The sequence below is a fragment of the Uranotaenia lowii genome, chromosome 2 (assembly GCF_029784155.1).
Source record: "Uranotaenia lowii strain MFRU-FL chromosome 2, ASM2978415v1, whole genome shotgun sequence".
In the NCBI taxonomy this organism is placed as follows: Eukaryota; Metazoa; Arthropoda; class Insecta; order Diptera; family Culicidae; genus Uranotaenia; species Uranotaenia lowii.
The window spans coordinates 129,330,259-129,346,457 of record NC_073692.1 but is presented as its reverse complement, the minus strand read 5'-3'; the positions used below and the strand labels follow the sequence as shown (position 1 = coordinate 129,346,457).

The window sequence follows — 16,199 nt, the reverse complement described above, 5'->3', positions numbered from 1 at the left end:
TATCAAACTACTTACTTTCTTCTTAAAAATGACGTGAAATGATGAAACAAGAATTTGGCCTCAAATATATGTTTCATCATTTTGCATCATACTTATGAATGTTAATGATGATGAATGTTAATGAAGATGACCAGGAGATTTCTTTTTTGGTGATGAAAATCAATACTATAGGAAGTACGAAATTTATTTCAGAAAATATGTACTTTTGTAGAAAAAAGGAAATTGCCCCGGTTGCTCGTTATGCCCTTATCTCCCCTATATACATAGACTGTCAAAAATATGCAAAGGATAGTGAAGAAAATTTCTAATTTTGGGTAAAAGAAAGGGGTCCTCCATGTTGACTGATTTAATTTTTCGCAAAACTTTTGGATGTAAGTGAGACTGTATTGAACAAAAAGCCACTTATTTTACTATCCTCTGTTTGAACAACTTCTCTTCGGAATACATAATTATGGTTGAATAGGAGATTGTACGGAATCAGCGGAGTAGCTTATAAAATAGCTTATTAGAAGCTGGTGTCCCACCAGTTCAGTTTCAGCCGTTGGTTGGATCGGACACATCTTCGAAAAAAAGTGTAGTGATAGTGATAGTGGTGTTAAATTTAGCACTGTGAGCCTTGTTGGAAAACCCAAAAAAGATGATAACGAAGTTGCCGAATACTTGGGTTTTCCCATTTTTGTTGATAAGTGGTTGTCTGGCAGCTGTACCTAGGACAAGTAATCAGTATGTTTCCAAAACTCGTTCAACTTCTTTCTTAAGCCCACTAAGTTTATTTGAAAAGAAAATCATAAAAAAATACCGCACCCTGAGAAAATTGTAATGAAAAAAGGATACATGAGCCATTAGACTGGCCCAAATTTGTATGGGATGATTTTTACAACAGTTTTTCAACGCGACACCCCCTAGATTGATGTATTTAGGTGGAAAAATGATTTTCCGAAAGTTTCAGGTCATTTGGCAGAAGCACGCGCTGGCGCAAAGGACTTGAAAATTGTATGGATCGAAATCCATACATACAAAAAATCGACATACTTTCACTCTTTGTGTTTCAAAATATGTTTCCAGTATGCTAGAAAGCCCAAAGTTTCAGGAAATGTAGTTCAAACAATGACAAACAAGTTTGTAGAAGATTGTGAAGCGATACGAGTTGACTGTGATGAGTTATTTGCATTTGGATGTGTGATTTTTTTCGTATTTCGTCGATATATCGTGAACGGTGTACCTATAGGTGGATTATTTGTTATAACCAGAGGACTGAACCAGCTGTCAAATCGCATACAAACGCACCATACCAAATTTTTGGTACCAGAACGTCAGTGTGGTTCCCGAAATTAAACACTTCACCCCATAACAGACTTGAAATAGGGTAACATTTTGGTTGCCAAACTTATCTGTTGTTGGCATACTGCAGATTTTGAATCAATTTTAACAAGGATTATCCTGAAAACTCTGCATTTTGTGCCCAACCATAATTTATTAATGTTACCAAAGATCCCTTTGATTGACATTCCAGAGCCGCAGATATCATTTTAAGGATTATTAAAAAATTGCTTATGGTTAAAATTGTTGCAATGAAGACGGCCATGTTGCCCATATACGTGTTTCACTCGTTTCAATTTTCTTCTTCCTGCGGGTTTCTTGACTGAAAACTTGGTACGGAAATGTTTGCTTACTTCAGCCCCTTGGTTATAACTTGATCGCATTGTCACACAATGAGTATAACAGATTGAAAGTTGACTACAGCGCAGCTGATTTGATCAGTGTTACCGAGGACACAAACTTTCTATTCGTTATTTTCATTGTGTGACGATGCGATCAAGTTAGTGCGATTATTAGCCCATACACTGTTCACGATATATCAAAGAAAAAATTGCGGATAACTCATCCCAGTCATCTCGTATCGCGTCACAATCTTCTACAGACTTATTTGTCTTTGTTTGAACTACAATTCCTGAAGTTCTGAGCTCTCTAGGATACTGGAAACATATTTTAGAACACAGAGAGTTAAAGTGTGTCGATTTTTCATACATTTTGCCGAAAATCTCCATACAAATGTCAAGTCCTTTGCGCCAGCGCGTGCTTCTGCCAAATGATCTGCACGCTGGGCCACATTGAACCATTTATGTTTGAAAAATAACCATAAGGGCAGTTTTGTGGATCAAGTCATTTTATGACTTTTCAGTGAAAACTCATAAAATGAGATTTGAAAGAGAACCAGCATTATGGTTATTTTTCAAACGTTTTCTAGAAGCTGAATCATGGTTGAAAATTAACCGTTTTCGCAAAGAAGGGAACATTGTTCAATTTTTAAGGAATAAAGCAGAAGTTTTTCAATAAATTTCAAATCGGAATGTCATCAAATTTATTAGTTTGATAAAATATGTTGAATACATAATAAATTGCTAACAACAAATTGAAGGGCAGTAAATCAAATCTCCGGTTGAAATAGTTTTCCTTGTATCCGGCTCACTATGAAACCTCCATTTATGAAAAATGCCGACGAAACTGTAAAGAAACCCCTGTTATTTTTTGTTCCGGCAGTTCAGAATGACTTCTTGAATGTGACCATCAAGCCGATCCGGTTGTCGGAAAGAAAAAAAATCAACGCTCAATTCAAATTCACTTTCACTGAAAATTGTCCGGAACAGCTCCTGGCTGTTCACGGAGAAGATCCATCCATTCGTAGCTGACGTTTCTTCATCTAAACGAGTGTTATCTGGAATATAGAATGGTATTTGAATATAAGACCAGAAAAAAGATTAACTGTAGAATTGCCTCCTTACCTTTTCTGGAACCCAATTTCTAAGCACATAATTCGGAATAGAACTATATAGGACCGTTCTATTTTTTGGCCCGTGGTCTGTTCCACTTCCTGTACCATCTCGATTGCGGAACAGCACTTTTCCACTGCTGGTTTGTAATTTGATTGGACTGTGCCACCTACAGGTTAAAAAACTGATATTCAGGGTTATGTTATTGGAATTTATTTTTTCCTTACCGGTATTCAAATTTGTTCCCCCGGATCTGATGGCCACTCGGATCTTCTTCCAGTTCCTCGATTGTGAATTTGTTCGGCATACGGGGGCAGATTGAGAAGCCGTAAAATGATCAAAACCGAATATTTGATGCGCTGGCAAATGTGCCAACACTTTCGATAGTATAGAAAACAATAGCCGCAAAACTTTTTCTCCATTGAATTTAACCATTTTCTGCGATTTCGTTTGGAACTCCAGAAATGGTTAAAATTCAGCAATTGATCTTGGTTAAAAAACAACAATTTTCGAAGTTCTTCGAGAAATATCATAAAATGGTTGAAAAAAAGTAAAAAATGGTTAGAAAAAAATGAGCGTGTGAAACCTTCAGTAAGTCATTTTTTCACCTAAAGGCACCAACCTCGGGGGTGCCGCGTGGAATATAAGGATTTTTTTTGTTATGGGCCAGTCTAATGAGCCATGCTTAGACCAATTAACTGGTGAAAAAAGGTTGAACGGAAATATGAACTCATTTTGTGTTCATAACTGGGGGTTTTTTTTTATTATCTGACGGGTTTGCGCCGGGGGTCTTCAGATTTTCCCCAAAATTGAAAATTTGGTTCATTTTTGCGACTTAAAAACACATGTATTTTTTCAGATATCTAACATTTTTATTTTTTAAGTTAGCTTCGGTTAGATTTTTTTGTAAATAAAAAATAACCATTTTTCAAAACTACATTACTCTGTTGTTTCTCAACGGAAATTATAAAATAGCATATCAAAATGCATTGGAATTTTATCAGCTTTCCAAATAGAATAGTTGAAAAAAATTAAATAATGACCTTCAACATGAAAAGTTGTAAATAAACTTTAAATGGCGTCTAAAAGTTCCGTCTGCACCACCGAATATATTGCAAAAAATACCATTGTGTAGCTCGATTCATGATGCAACTTTCATCTGAAGACACCAAAGTGGGCCATTAACACCTTGAAGAGTTATGAAAGAAATAATGACAATAAATCTCTTTTTTTGCATCGAAAACAAACAATGGTCGAACAACTGCACTCACATATATATGGAGATATGCACTTCTAACAACATGGAAACAAAAGAACTTATCAAAGCTGGTAAAAAAACACTATTTTTTCGTCCTTTTCAGACTGCCCTTACTCGCATAACAGTCCCATATGAATTTTCGTCATTTTAGGTCAACATATAAGGCTTCAACATAAAAGACAAAAAAAGAGGTTTTGTTCTAGAAATTCCGAAAAAAATATCAATTCGTGGCTGTTCTATATGAAATATACCTGAATAACAGTCCCATATGTGAAATACCACGGATTTGGTTACTTTTCAATGTTTCTTTCGGTGAAATAGTCTTTGGTTTATTGCTTTGAATCATTTAAACATTTTTTTAACTCACTTGATGTCGAATGATGCACACTAGTTTTCGAAGGCAGGTCTGACTTTCTTAGGAATGACTTCCTGAGCGAAAAACTATCGGATGCAATCAAAAGTCCTAAAAAGATTCAACTTACAATGTGGAATTCATGATATTTTTTTGCTAAAGTATGTTTCTTTATCTGACTATTGCATTTAGAAGTTCAAAAATGATCAAATTTAAGTCTTAGAAAGTAGCTTGGTGAGAAAAATATATTTTGTATGGGACTGTTATGCTAGTAGATTCGAAAAAGGTTTCAAATATGGTCGATTAACAGTCCCATAATGAATAAAAATGGTGCTCTCGACCTTACCAATAACCCAATTTCGAAAATTTCAGGCCTAACGATTTATTATGACAACCTAGAAACGATTTTCGTTTATGCTGAAAGTGGTGGTCACAATTTAAAAATATATTCCAAAACAGAAAAAGCTGATTGTCTCGCTTGCTTATTTTTGTATATGGGACTGTTATGAAAGAAGGGGCGGTAGATTGTTGCAGCTTAACCGACTTCATGTTATATCCAAAAATCTAATAACGTATTCGTTTATACCCAGTTTTGCACCAGGTCACAACAAGTTATGCACATTTTACTGTCATTTTTAGAAGTTAAGTTTTGCATCCGTAATTCCCCAGATTTGAATTAAAATGAACGGTGAAACACTGAAGATTTGTGTGTGAGCGATCGAGGTAGCAAAACACTGACGACGAATTATTTTCGTTCTAGTATGGTAAACCTCAAAACTGGGCGAATGTAGAAAACGAATACGGTAAAAGTATCATATTTTCATCATTTTACAGCCTGGGCTGGTCATACTGAGCTCTTTGATTATTTCTTGATTTGTGCCACTTTCTCATACTTTTTTGATCAATGGGAAAGGATTTTGGTGTCCAGTGCTTAGCTCCCGATATAAAAACTATGTAAAGCACGTCTATATTCACATTTTTGTGATCCCAAACACAGGGACTGAACCTTCTACTATTGGCATTGATTATGCTTCACAATGATCTTTGATCGAAAAATTAATAAGTTATATAGTATATGACCAGGTTGTAAAAGCAACTTTCCCATTATTAGTTATATCACTTAAACAATACGATACTCAGAATTTTGATTGAAATTTAAAGTCTGTTTTGCTGCAAACATTCTACAAAGCACGAAAAAGTAGTGTTTTTTACCTGCTTTGGTAAGTTCTTTTGTTTCCATGTTGTTAGAAGTGCATATTTCCATATGTGAGTGCAGTTGTTCCACCATTGTTTGTTTTCGATGCAAAAAAAGAGATTTATTGTCATTATTTCTTTCATAACTCTTCAAGGTATTAATGGCCCACTTTGGTGTCTTCAGATGAAAGTTGCATCATGAATCGAGCTACACAATGGTATTTTTTGCAATATATTCGGTGGTGCAGACGGTACTTTTAGACGCCATTTAAAGTTTATTTACAACTTTTCATGTTGAAGGTCATTATTTAATTTTTATCAACTATTCTATTTGGAAAGCTGATAAAATTTTAATGCATTTTGATGTGCTATTTTATAATTTCCGTTGAGAAACAACAGAGTAATGTAGTTTTGAAAAATGGTTATTTTTTATTTACAAAAAAATCTAACCGAAGCTAACTCAAAAAATAAAAATGTTTGAAATCTGAAAAAATACATGTGTTTTTAAGACGCAAAAATGAACCAAATTTTAAATTTTGAGGAAAATCTGAAGACCCCCGGCGCAAATTGTCAGATAATAAAAAAAAATCCCCAACTGTAAGAAATTTGGGTCTCTAATGTGCGGGACAAGAAAACCAGCTATTCATGTTATTCAGTGTGAAGTGAACCAAGTAAAATGCAATAATCACGACGGATAATGAAGAAATCGACCTTTGAAAAGAGTTACGTACACAATTTTTAGCAATGCCGGAGAATGATCTGTAATTTTTTTTTTCAAATTTAAACAACTTTGTCCAAAAAACTAAAGCCCTAAGAAAGTATGCATTTTTTTCATGCTATCGGTGGACCCCTTATCAAAATATGCGCCATGTGAAACTAAACAATGTGTAATGAAACATAGCATTGAAACGAGTGAAATTAAAATCCATTGAATTTGCACAAAAATAATTTTCGTGTTAGAAGACGGTAAATCATAATTTATGATAATAATAAAATGGGGTTAATCGGGACAATTTTCGGACAATTTCGTAATATTTTTATCAAATTATGTAAGGTGGACCTAAACAAAACTCAATAAAAAAAGTAATTCGGATTTGTTACTATCAATTTGAAACAACTATTTTATTCACCCCCCACGTGGGGTGGATAGGAACAGTGGCTTATTTATCGAGGACTATAATCTTTGAGCTTCCATCTTAATGAAAGTGGATCAGTGCGTTGTTTTTCGTTTCGCAGATATTTTTTGCCTATTCCATTTCCCTGTAATCACCTTTAATTATTTTCGAAGAAATGTGAATTGTAGTTCTTACACCCGGGGGCAAAAATTATCGAGAGAATTTATTAGGTAGTTCTTATTTTTTTGAACTCCATCCAAAATCCCAAACACTGTTATGTCCTTTTTTGATTAACACCAAGAAAAGTGCACCAAAGATTTATTTTATTTACATAGTATACCGTCTCACGACATAACTTGACGAACATAATTCCAATAATTCGCTCGGTCCATGGCAACCGTTCTCCAATTCCTCGGGCACCCCACGTTCGCCAGATCACGCTCCACTTGGTCTAACCACCTCGCTCGTTGCGCCCCCGCTCGTCTTGTTCCTACCGGATTCGTAGCGAACACCTGTTTTGCAGGACAGTCGTCCTTTGCATTCTCGCAACATGTCCCGCCCAGCGTATCCGGCCAGCCTTCACCACCTTCTGGATACTGGGTTCGCCGTAGAGTCGCGCGAGCTCGTGGTTCATCCTTCGCCTCCACACTCCGTTCTCCTGTACGCCGCCAAAGATGGTTCTTAACACTCGTCGCTCGAATACTCCGAGTGTACGCAGGTCCTCCTCGAGCAATATCCATGTCTCGTGCCCGTAGAGAACAACCGGTCTAATGAGCGTCATGTACAGGTTACACTTCGTGCGAGGGCTAAGTCTTCTCGACCGCAGTTGCTTGTGGAGTCCATAGTAGGCACGACTTCCGCTGATAATTCGCCTCCGGATCTCACGGCTGGTGTCATTGTCTGCGGTCACCCGTGAGCCGAGATAGACAAAGTCTTCGACTATCTCCAGCTCGTCGCCGTCGATCGTGACCTTGTTATTACTGGACAAGCGGGTTCGGTCGGTCTCGGATCCGCAGGCCAGCATGTACTTCGTCTTGGACGTATTGATCATCAATCCAATCCTTCCTGCTTCGCGTTTCAGTTTGCGGTAGATCTCCTCCACCGTTGCAGATGTTCTGCCGACTATATCAATGTCATCGGCAAAGCAAATAAGTTGACTGGATATGTTGAAAATCGTGCCCCGCATTTCGCCCACCGCTCGTCGAATAACACCTTCTAGCACCACGTTGAACATCATGCAAGATAGACCATGACCTTGTCGAAGCCCCCTGCGCGATTCGAATGAACTCGACAATTCACCCGAAATCCGCACACAGCACTGCGTTCCATCCATCGTCGCCCTTATCAGTCTGATCAGCTTCCCGGAAAAGCCGTTCTCGTCCATGATTTTCCATAGCTCGTTACGGTCGATCGTGTCGTATGCGGCTTTGAAGTCGATGAATAGATGGTGCGTAGGGACTTGGTGTTCCCGGCATTTTTTTTAGGATTTGCCGTAATGTGAATATCTGGTCCGCTGTTGACCGTCCCTCCATGAATTTCCTGCGCAATTTAAAATCAAAAGCCTGTTTTCCAAAACTCAAAAAAAAATTCTTCAAAATTTCGTTTAACATGTTTGCAGGCATGGCACATCACTATTTGCAGTGAGCTTCGTCAGCTTTCATGGTTGAAATTACGAGATTTTTTTATGTTTCAAATTTGTTTTACTTAAAGAAAATTTTCTTATTACATTTTATTTATCGTGATCTGTTACATGAAATACATTTCAATATCTTATCTGAATTAAATGATCATCTTTTCAATTTACATTTTAAAATATTTATGAATATGTGAATGCGAATGACCTTTTTGCCTTTCTTACAGAAAGGTATAGTTATCGGTCGATTTGGGAGATCATTAATTATGGGTCTTAGATATACCTTTATAGGTACCTATCTAATCAGCTCGACGAGTTCTGATGATGTCTGTGTATTTGTGTGTATTTGTGTGAATTTTTGTAAACTTTGTTCTCGACGTTTTTGTGAAACTGAGCAGTACAATAAAAATGATTTTTATATTGAAAAATTTGTTTTTTTTCTTCTTCAACCTATAAATGAAAGAAAAAAATACAAAATAGTTTGAAAAAAAGTTTTTTCATAGTAAATATCAAAAATCATCACTCCAAAAAACGTGTCAATTTGGCTTGCTAGCCACAACCAGCAATCACTAAAATCAAGATAATCGTATATATGATGTCAAATTATACGTGACGTCATGGAAGGGAGAACAGACAGGCTTCACTCCCACTCAGGTTCGATGTCATCATGCCAGAAACCGTGTGGGAGGAAGACGACAACTAAAATTTTCCCGACCAATCTTTTAATTTTTTCATATTAATGATTCAGTTAGCAACCGAACCATTCCAAAAATTTCGGAACCGAAGCTCCGAATTATTAAACATAAAAATGGTTTTCACCAAGGGGTACGACACGACCCCGAAATTAATGAAGTCGTTGATGAGTACGTCATGCCCACACTGCATGGTACGAAAGCGATAGTAGCTTCGCCCAACATTATATTCAGGCACAGATTGCTCTGAGAAGGGGAAAACAACAAGGGTACGCGGGCGATGTAAGCACATCCTCTCATCTTCTCACGTGCCGTTCGTGCTTACGATGCTTTTTCTTAAGCAGCAACGACAGGAGAGTATTTCGCCCGTGGAAGCAAATTAAATCCAATAAGACAAATGCTACTGAATCCTCTCGAGCTTTAAGCTCTCGGGCTTGTTTTTTTGTTCCCTTTTCTCTTCCTCTCTTCAGATCTAACGTTGCATTGTTGTTGTTGGGGTTGGTGTCTAGAGAAAAACGATGACGGCTTGGAGGTCAATCTGAACTTTCACTTGCTGAAGGCAATGGAAGATGACAACCAAACAGTAGCGCCACCAAGCCCTCCATAGTAGAGTTTGAAGCATTTGGGATTTTTTTTTTTGGAACATGCATTTAATGCTAAAAAGCTAATAATCATTATTGACAAAGTTGAAGAAACAGGAAAGAACTCCGAATTAACCATTTTCGCCAGGTTGACCAAATAAAAAAAATGACAAAATTGACAAAATGGACAAAATTGAAAAAAATTGACTAAATAGACCAATTTACCTAAATTGACGAAATTGACAAACTTGACATAATTTATTGATTTGACAAAATTCACTTAGTTGAAAAAATCATAAAATTTATCAAATTTATAAAATTGACAAAATCGAGAAAATTGGCAGAATTGACTATGACAAAATGGACAAAATTCACTGAATTGACAAAATTGACAAGATTGATAAAACTAACAAAATTAACAAAATTGAAAAAATTTACAAAATTGACAAAAATAACAAAATTGACAAAAGAGATGACAAAAATCGACAAAATTCATTAAATTGACAAAATTGACAAGATTGATAAAACTGACAATATCGACAAAATTGAAAAAATGACTAAATTAACGATAACAAAATCGACAAAATTCACTAAATTGACAAAATTGTCAAGATTGATAAAACTGACAAAAATCGACAAAATTGACAAAATTGACCAAATTGACCAAATTGACGAAATTTACAAAATTGGCTTAATTCATTGATTTGACAAAATTCACTTATCTGAAAAAATCATAAAAATTGATAATATTTATAACTATGACAAAATCGACAAAATTCACTGAATTGACAAAATTGACAAGATGGATAAAACTGACAAAATTGAAAAAAATTACTAAATTAACGATGACAAAATCGACAAAATTCACTGAATTGACAAAATTTACAAGATTGATAAAACTGACAAAAATCGACAAAATTAACCAATTTGACCAAAATGACCAAATTGTCAAAATTCACAAAATTGACAAAGACAAAATCGACAAAAATCACTATATTTACAAAATGGACAAAATTGACTGGCGAAAGTCACAAAATTTACCCAATTGACCAAATTTACCAAATTTACAAGGTTGACAAATTGACAAACTTGACAAACTTGACAGAATCAAAGAAAATTGACAAAATTGAGAAAATTGGCCAAATTGACAATGACAAAATCGACGAAATACACTTAATTGACAAAATTGGCAAAGCTGTCAAAATTGACAACATTGACAAGATTGCCAAAATTGACCTATTTGATAAAACTGACAAAATTAACAAAACTGACCAAATTGACAAATTTGACAAAATTGACAAATTTGACAAAATTGACAAATTTGACAAAATTGACAGAATTTTCAAATTTGAAAAAGTTGACAAAATCATGAAAATTGTTAAAATCGACAAATTAACAAAATCTAGAAAATTGGTTAAATTGACAAAATTTACTGAACTAACAATGCTGACAAAATCATGAAAATTGATAAAATTGACATTATCGACAAAATTTAAAAATGATCAAATTAACAAAATTAACGAAATAGACGAAATCAACAAAACAGAATAAAAATCTCAAAATAACAAAATTAAAAATACTACGCTTTCAAAATTTTCAATATTTTTAATTTTCAAAATCTATTGTACCGATTTTATACATTTTGGTATCGTATTTTACTCTAGCATTTGAAATTTTATCCAATAATTTTTATCTATGTATATTAGAGTGCCCCAAATGACCCGACTTTTAAAAAAGTTATGCGCTGTAGGCTTAAATTGATCCTTGGCCTAGTACAAGATCTCATGCCAAATTTGGGCCAGATCGGATCACGGGAAGGGGTCGCTCAACGAGCCTAAAGTTTGTATGGGATTTCGAGACATTTTGTTCGGGAAAAACATGAAAAACCAGTTTTTCATCAATAACTTTGGTTCTCGTCAGCCGATTTCTTTCGAAAACGGGTTTTCTTAAAGCCTAAGTTATGAACAATATTTCATCCGAAGACTACATTTCGATGAGAGTTAAGATAAAAAAGTTATTAAGCTTCTAAAATGGGCTAACTTTTTTAACGGTGGTATTCATCACTGTTAATGAGGCGTCAATATTCGACCGCCTCGACTCATTAACAGTGATGAATACCATCCTTAAAAAAGTTAGCCCATTTTAGAAGCTTGATAACTTTCTTATCTTAACTCTAATTGAAATGCAGTCTTCGGATGAAATATTGTTCATAATTTAGGCTTTAAGAAAACCCGTTTTCGAAAGAAATCGGCTGACTAGAACCAAAGTTATTGATGAAAAACTGGTTTTCCATGTTTTTCCCGAACAAAATGTCTCGAAATCCCATACAAACTTCAGGCTCGTTGAGCGACCCCTTCCCGTGATCCGATCTGGCCCAAATTTGGCATGAGATCTTGTACTAGGACTAGTATCAATTTCAGCCTGCAGCACATAACATTTCACAGGTTTTGAATTTCCCATACAAATTTGGGGCAGTCTAATGTATATGTTTCCTCTACTTGAGAAGTTGAATTATTTGAAATACATGGTCAGGCATTTTTTTTCAAATTGTATTCTTAATTTTTATACCCCTTCCATTTTGAAGATATCATATGCTGTAACTCCAATAGGAGTAAATTGAGTGAGATAATAATGTCATAGAAACGGAATCATACATGATATTCCAGAATCTAGTCATTCAAAAAGGTTAATTTATATGAAAATTATGATTATATAAAAATACTTTTATCCTAATAAAAACTTTTAATCTTTATTTCCTAAATTCATTTTGGATTTGTTGCGTATGAAATTCATTAATCATAATTCATAGTTCATTTTGTTTTATATGTACCCAAATATAATTTACAGGCTGTAAGAAAGGCTACAATCCACTGTAAAGTGTATTAAATCGGGTTTTTTTAATTGATTTCTTTTATCATTTTCTCCCTAAGCTTTTGAATTCCTGAAGTAAAACGAATCTTTTTTAACCTCTTCGAATTGAAATTATTCGCAATGATAAACGATTTAAATTTCTTGTTTAATGATAATAGAATGATAAACTAAACTTAAAATTTGTAGATTGAATTTTGCTGCTAAAGCTTAGTTCTTTTGAAATGGGACATTAAGAAATTAAGTAAATTTTCAAAAAAAAAATTGAATAAAATTTAAATTAAATTTAAATAAAATTTAAATTAAATTTAAATTTAATTTAAATTAATTTAAATTAAATTTAAATAAAATTTAAATTAAATATCAATTAAATTTAAGCTTTATTATATTTGAATACATTGATAACTAACACTAATAAAACTATTTTGTTTTACTTTTTTCAGCATATCCGTCATTGGATCAAGAACGATTTTCCCGAATGCTGACTTTGTCGTTGCGGCTACTAACTATATGTCAAGGCCTGTTAATCTGGAATTTACACTTCATGGTCAAAACATGTTGCGAAACATCACAAATAAGATATCTTTGCAAGGCAGACAAGCGAAAAATGTGAAATTCACGGTAATTTATTGATTTATTATTAGGATTAACTTAAACTATACCCTCGGAGTAATCGATCGTCCTTTTACACCACATATGGGTACTGGTATAGGAAATCAAACAGATTTTTTGGGATAAAATGTTTGGATCTCAGTTCACCAAACACAACCTCTTCGGTTCAATTCTCATGATAATTGATGTGTTCAAAAATGAACGAGTTTAGAGTTCCTAAATTAGTTCTGCCTAAACATGTCCTTTCCAGCGTATCCGGCCAGACTTAACCACCTTCTGGATACTAGGTTCGCCGTAGAGTCGCGCGAGCTCGTGGTTCATCGTTCGTCTCCACACTCCGCTCAGCTACACGCCGCCAAATATGGTTTTTAACACTCGTCGCTTGCATACTCCGAGTGTACGCAGGTCCTCCTCGAGCAATATCTATGCCTCGTGCTCGTAGAGGACAACCGGTCTAATGAGCGTCATGTACAGGTTACACTTCGTGTGAGAGCTAGGTCTTTTCGACCGCAGTTGCTTGTGGAGTCTATAGTAGGCACCCCTTTCACTGATAATTCGCCACCGGATCTCCCGGCTGGTGTCATTGTATGTGGTCACCACTGAGGAAAGATAGATAAAGTCTTCGACTATCTCCAGCTCGTCGCCGTCGATCGTGACCTTGTTATTACTGGAAAAGCGAGCTATACTTCGTCTTGAACGTATAAATCGTTAACCCGATCCTTCCTGCTTCGCGTTTCAGTTTGTGATAGATCTCCTCCACCGCCGCAGATGATCTGCCGACTATATCAATGTCGTTGGCAAAGCAAATAAGTTGACTGGATCTGTTGAAAACCGTGCCCCGCATTTCGCCCACCGCTCGTCGGAAAACACCTTCTGGCGCCACGTTGAACATCATGCAGGATTCGCGCGATTCGAATGAACTTGACAATTCACCCGAAATCCGTACACAGCGCTGTGTCCCATCCATCGTCGCCTGGATCAGTCTGGGCAGCTTCCCGGAGAAGCCGTTCTCGTCCATGATTTTTCATAGCTCGTCACGGTTGACACGACACGTATGCGGCTTTGAAGACGATGAATAGATGGTACGTAGGGACTGGGTATTCACGGAATTTTTTGAAGGTATGCAGATCTGGCCCGTTGTGGACAGTCCCTCCATGAAACCGGCCTGGTGACTTCCCACGAATTGGTTTGCTTGTGGCGTTAGGCGGCGGAGTAGGATTCGAGACAGCACTTTGTAGGCGGCATTTAGGACAGTGTTCGCTCGGTAGTTCTCACAGTCCAATTTGTCACTCTTCTTGTAGATCCTCCATCCACTCCTCCGATATTTGTTCTGTGTATCAGATCAGGACCATCAACCAGTATAGGCAATCGGCCAACTAGTCCGGGCCCATTTTGATTAGTTCAGCTGCGATGCCGTCCTTCTCAGCCGACTTGTTGCTATTCAGCTGACGTATGGCTTCCTCAACTTCACTTATCGATGGGAGTGGCTTCTCTTCGTCGTTGGCTACGCCTGCGATCTAGCTTCCCCTACCATCTTGGTCTCCTGCATGTGCGCCGTTTTTCCACCTTTTGATCATCTCACGATTGTCCGTCAGGATGCCTCCGTCCTTGTTCGGCACATTTTGGCTTGCGGTACGAAGCCTTTGCCGGATGCGTTAAGTTTCTGATAGAACTTTCGTGTTTCTTGGGAATGATTCAGCGCTCCAGCTCCTCGAGCTCCTACTTCTGCAGGCGGCGTTATTTTTCGGACTCGCTGCCTCTTCCGCTGTTGGTGATTTTCCACGATTTGACGGGTGCTTCTTTGCACTACTGACACGCGGGCGTTCTCTTTGTCCATCATCCACCTACACTCCTCGTCGAACCAGTCGTTCCGTCCGCTATTGATGGCTGCCTTGTTGGAATCCCAACAGTCCTCGAGAGGGGCTTCGTCAAGCTCGCCCTCTGCCGGCAGCGCTGCTTCGATCGATTGCGCGTAGTCTGCCACGACTTCAGGTTACTTCAGTCGTGCGATATTTAACCGAGGCGGGCGCCGGTTTCGTGTGTTGTTCACTACGGGGAGTTTTGGGCGCATCTTCAGAGAAGTGCCGGCTGTGGCTGTCTATCAAAACGTGGTCGATCTATGATTGTGTTTGGTACGGTGATCTTCAGGTGTACTTGAGAGGGAAACGGTGCTGGAAAAAGGTACTACGTACTGCCATTCGTTTGGAGGTGGTGAAATCTATGAGTCTTAGGCCGTTTTCGTTTGTCAGCCGGTGCGCGCTGAACCTTCCAATTGTCGGTTCGAATTCCTCTTCCTGGCCGACCTGAGCATTAAAATCCCCGATGACGATCTTGATATCATGTTGTCATCATCTTCACTTGCTGCCAGCCAAGGTTCTCGTCAACTGTGCGGATTTTAGCGGCTAGACTTCGCCACCACGAGCTTTTGGGCCTGCCTCTTCTTCGATACCCATCTGGATTCCATTCAAGCGCCTCTCTGCTAATCTCGTTTTCATCTCTTCGCAGCGTGTGCCCAATCCATCTCCACTTACGTTCCCGAATCTCGATTTCTAGCGCCTTTTGATGACACCGGCGATGAAGTTCAACGTTTGAGATCCAGTTGCCAGACCACCAAGCGCGGATGATGTTCCGCAGGCAGCGATTCACAAAAACTTGCAGTTTTCGCGTCGTCACCGCATATGTGCACCAAGTTTCACACCCGTACAACAATACGGATTTGACGTTTGAGTTGAAGATTCGGATCTTAGTTCGTAGAGAGATCTGGCGTGACCGCCAGATGTTTCGGAGACTCGTAAACGCAAATCGGGCTTTTCTGATCCGGGTTTCGATGTCCTTCTTGGTACCACCATCAGGCGTAATATGGCTATCAAGATACTGGAAGCACTCCACTGTCTCAACCTGTTGTCCAGCTACCACGAAATTGGAACGATTTTCTGTATTGATTTCCATCGACTTGGTCTTTCCGACATTGATTTTGAGACCTGCTGCCTTGGAGCTTTCGGTGAGGTCGTCGAGTTTGCTCTGCATGTCTTGTTGTGTTTGGGTGAGCAAAACAATATCGTCTGCCAGGTCAAGGTCTTTCAGTTGCTCCATGGTTGAAGGATTCCTCGGCAATCCTCGGTT

The 16,199-nt window shown here is 37.5% G+C and overlaps 1 protein-coding gene across 1 annotated transcript in view; it reads left to right on the top strand.

Annotated features, from left to right (window-relative positions):
* Positions 1–620: 620 nt before the first annotated feature.
* LOC129748469 (thioester-containing protein 1 allele S3-like) overlaps positions 621–16,199 on the top strand; it is a 98,330-nt gene continuing 82,751 nt past the window's right edge. Inside the window, exons 1-2 of the mRNA XM_055743106.1 lie at positions 621–723; positions 12,908–13,085. Coding sequence (XP_055599081.1) covers positions 638–723; positions 12,908–13,085 — 264 coding nt within the window. The 5' untranslated portion in view covers positions 621–637. The remainder of the gene's footprint in view (positions 724–12,907; positions 13,086–16,199) is intronic.